Source organism: Tenrec ecaudatus, chromosome 4 (genome assembly GCF_050624435.1).
Source record: "Tenrec ecaudatus isolate mTenEca1 chromosome 4, mTenEca1.hap1, whole genome shotgun sequence".
Classification (NCBI taxonomy): domain Eukaryota; kingdom Metazoa; phylum Chordata; class Mammalia; order Afrosoricida; family Tenrecidae; genus Tenrec; species Tenrec ecaudatus.
This window is the reverse complement of record NC_134533.1, coordinates 177,293,954-177,297,426: the sequence shown is the minus strand read 5'-3', so window position 1 is coordinate 177,297,426 and position 3,473 is coordinate 177,293,954. Positions and strand designations below refer to the sequence as shown.

Sequence of the window (3,473 nt, the reverse complement as noted above, 5' to 3'; positions counted from 1 at the left end):
TTGACCCTGGACCCCTGGGCCAGTGGCCTCACACAGAGAAGGGCAACAGACAAATCTGTTGGTTGTCGCGTCACCATTTACACGCACGCACGCACACACACACACACACACACACGGCATTTGGGGTATGTGTGTAGGAGGTGCTGGGCTGGGGGCACAGATGTGAATAACACGAGTGAGAAAGAGGCTGAATGAGGCACGCCAGGGTGCCGTGGACCCAAGAGGAAGGAGGCTAGATGGGGAGGCCTTGGGTCAGAAAGACCCCTGCATCCGTGAGTTGCTTTGATTCACAGCTGAGCGCATCTATAATTTAGAGAAGGTTTTAACCTCTTCCTCTGCCCACTTGGGCAGGAAATGAGCATGGCTGGCAGGGAAAGGGCTGGTTTCTGGTTATAGTGAGAGCTGTCGGGGGAATGTCCCACCCCCCTAGGATCCACTGCAGCTCACATCAAGAATGCTGTCTGATGAAAAGACTCAGAAGTCCCCTCAAATGACTCACCTGAGCGCTGGCCCTACTTTCTGAAGGGAGGAAAAACACGTTGACTGCATTGGTGTGGAACTGGCCCGGGGGCGGCTGGTCACCGTTGCAGGGAAGGCCAGGTGGGTTGCCACCGGGGGCACTGAGTGCAAACCTGGGCCCTGGCTGCCGGAGGCTGCTGCCAGGCGGCACCAGCTTCTGAGAGCTGACCGTGGACTACGGAGGCATTTGGTGAGGCTGCTCCTCACATGCTGATAACTTGCAATGTGAAGAGGGCTGGTGGCGCAGTGGTGACGAGCTGGGCTAATCTTCCCAAGGCCAGTGTGTGAACCCACCAGCGGGTCCGTGGGAGACAGGTGTGGCCGACGGCTTCCGCAGCAGTTGAGAGCCTCGGGAACCTCATGAGGCAATAGGCTTTGTCCTAAAAGGTTGCAAGGAGTCCCAACTCAGCGGCCATGGGTAACTTGGAATTGGCCCTGTGAGAAGATGACATCCTGAAAGCTGGCCCCCTCCTCCGGCCCCCATTGGAGGCCTGGTCACTTGGACTTGGGGGGGGGGAGGGAAAACCAATGAGCAGTTTGTACACTTGGCTAGCTAGCCCTGTGGTCTTTCAAAGTCATTCACCCTCTCCCAGGGTTCCGTGACTCACTTATAACGGGAATCCATTATGCTGAGTTAGGTCCTGGGTAGAAGATTGCTGCTGGGCAGGGGTCAAGGGCAGGAGCAAGAGGAAAACGAGACCAAAAGGCAAACTCACTGCCGTTGAGTTGGTTCTGACTCCAAGCGCCCCATAAGATAGGGGAGCACTAGCGCTGGGGGTTTCCAAGACCGTAATGCTTTACAGGGTCCATAGAAGGCGCCCTCTGTCTCCTGCAGAGGCGCTGGTGGTTAGCAATCTAATGCGTAACCGTCACGCCCCGCAGACCCCTTAGGAGCGCAAGGGTAGGATGTCCATGCGCACTCCTTGCAGAGCAGGCGTTGCCATGTATAAAGCACCAAGCCTGCAGCAGGACTTGCTCCTAATTCTGTCGCATCACAGTGAGATAGTCGGAACCACTACGGCAGCAACGACTGAGCTTTTGAGTCTGCCGGGGAAACCTGCGCAGACACGCCTGGCTTGTGTGCGAGTCCCAGAGATCCTGGGCGCAGTCTTGATGGGAGACTAACAGCCCCGGTCACCTCCGCAAGTGATTTCAGGGACCCCCGACGGATCGCTGCCGGGGCTGTGGGGGTCCATCCGGGCTCCCGGCGACCCCGTGCGTTTCGGAGTAGAAAAGCGCTCCACAGAGTTCTCCGCGGCTCATTTCTCAGAAGTAGATCACCAGACCTTTCCTCCGAGTCACCTCTGAGCCAGCTCCAACGTCTCACCTTCCAAGTAGCAGCAGAGGGCCATTGCGTTGTTTGAGCAACAACGTCCCCAGCCACCTTGATTAGCCTGACTCCACGGGTGGGGGCCGTCCCCTGGCCGGGCTGGGCTGCACTGCCCTTCGAGGGTGTGGGCTTCAGCGGGGATGAAGCACAATGCCGAGCGGGCGGGGGTGGGAGAGAGGAGCATCAGCAGCCTGCTCTGCGGTCTGCACGGAAGGGCTTTCATTGTCCTAACCAGACGTCTTCCTTTCCCTTGTCAGCCTCTGCCCAGTGGACCAGGCCCGCCCAAAGGAGCCTGTCGGTTTCCAAAATGAGCTCCACGCCTCTGGCAGACACCACGCTGGATGAAAACACGTATAACTATTACCTCTACGACTATTCTATTAAGCCGTGCACCAAAGAGGGTGTCAAGGCCTTTGGGGAGCTCTTCCTGCCCCCGCTTTACTTCTTGGTCTTTCTTTTTGGTCTACTTGGAAATTCGATAGTGGTTCTGGTTCTGTTCAAGTACAAGCGGCTCAAGTCCATGACTGACGTGTACCTGCTCAACCTTGCCCTCTCCGATCTGCTCTTCGTGTTCTCCCTCCCTTTCTGGGGCTACTATGCTGCCGACCAGTGGGTGTTTGGCCTGGGCCTGTGCAAGGTCGTCTCCTGGATGTACTTGGTGGGCTTTTATAGCGACATCTTCTTCATCATGCTCATGAGCATCGACAGGTATCTGGCCATTGTGCACGCAGTGTTTTCCTTAAGAGCCAGGACCCTGACTTACGGGGTCATCACCAGCCTGGTCACGTGGTCAGTGGCCGTCTTGGCCTCACTCCCAGGCCTCGTTTTTAGCACTTGTTCTACGATGCACAACCGCACCTACTGCAAACCCTCGCACTCTGTGAACTCCACCGCGTGGAAGGTCCTCAGCTCCCTGGAGATCAACATCCTGGGGTTGGTGATCCCCTTGGGGATCATGCTCTTTTGTTACTCTAGCATCATCAGGACCCTGAAGCACTGTAAAAACGAGAAGAAGACCAAGGCGGTGAAGATGATTTTCACCGTGGTGGCCCTCTCCCTTGGGTTCTGGACACCTTACAACATCGTGCTCTTTCTGCAGACCCTGGTGGAGCTTCAAGTCCTCCAGGACTGCACCGTAGAAAGACACCTGGACTACGCCCTTCAGGCCACAGAAACCCTGGCGTATGTCCACTGCTGCCTCAACCCCGTCATCTACTTCTTTCTGGGGGAGAAGTTTCGCAAGTACATCATCCAGCTCTTCAAAACCTGCCGGGGCCCCTTTGCACTCTGCCAATACTGTGGGTTCCTCCAGCTCCACTCGGCCGACACCCCCAGCTCTTCGTACACACAGTCCACCGTGGACCACGACCTCCACGAAGCGCTGTAACCAACCAACATGCAAAAACCAGCGCTCAGGGCTTCCCGGAGGAAGAGCTTACGTCCAATGGCCTGTTAGTAAGGCTCCCTTGACTTTGCAGCCACAGTGGAGTTGGGCTTCTGGCCCTGAAGTTAGCTTTCCCTCTTCCAACGTGCCACCTCAGGTTGGCCAGAGCCCACCTGGACTCAGACCCCCTGCTGCATCTCGGGCTTGCCTGCGGGGGTAAGTATGTTCCAGAAAGCCTCC

General features: G+C 56.8%; 1 protein-coding gene across 1 annotated transcript; it reads left to right on the top strand.

Moving 5' to 3' along the window:
- Window positions 1–2,156: 2,156 nt before the first annotated feature.
- On the top strand, window positions 2,157–3,236 carry CCR4 (C-C motif chemokine receptor 4). The gene has a single exon (XM_075548934.1). It carries the CDS (start codon window positions 2,157–2,159, stop codon window positions 3,234–3,236), a length of 1,080 nt encoding a protein of 359 aa, XP_075405049.1.
- The last annotated feature ends 237 nt before the right edge of the window (window positions 3,237–3,473 follow it).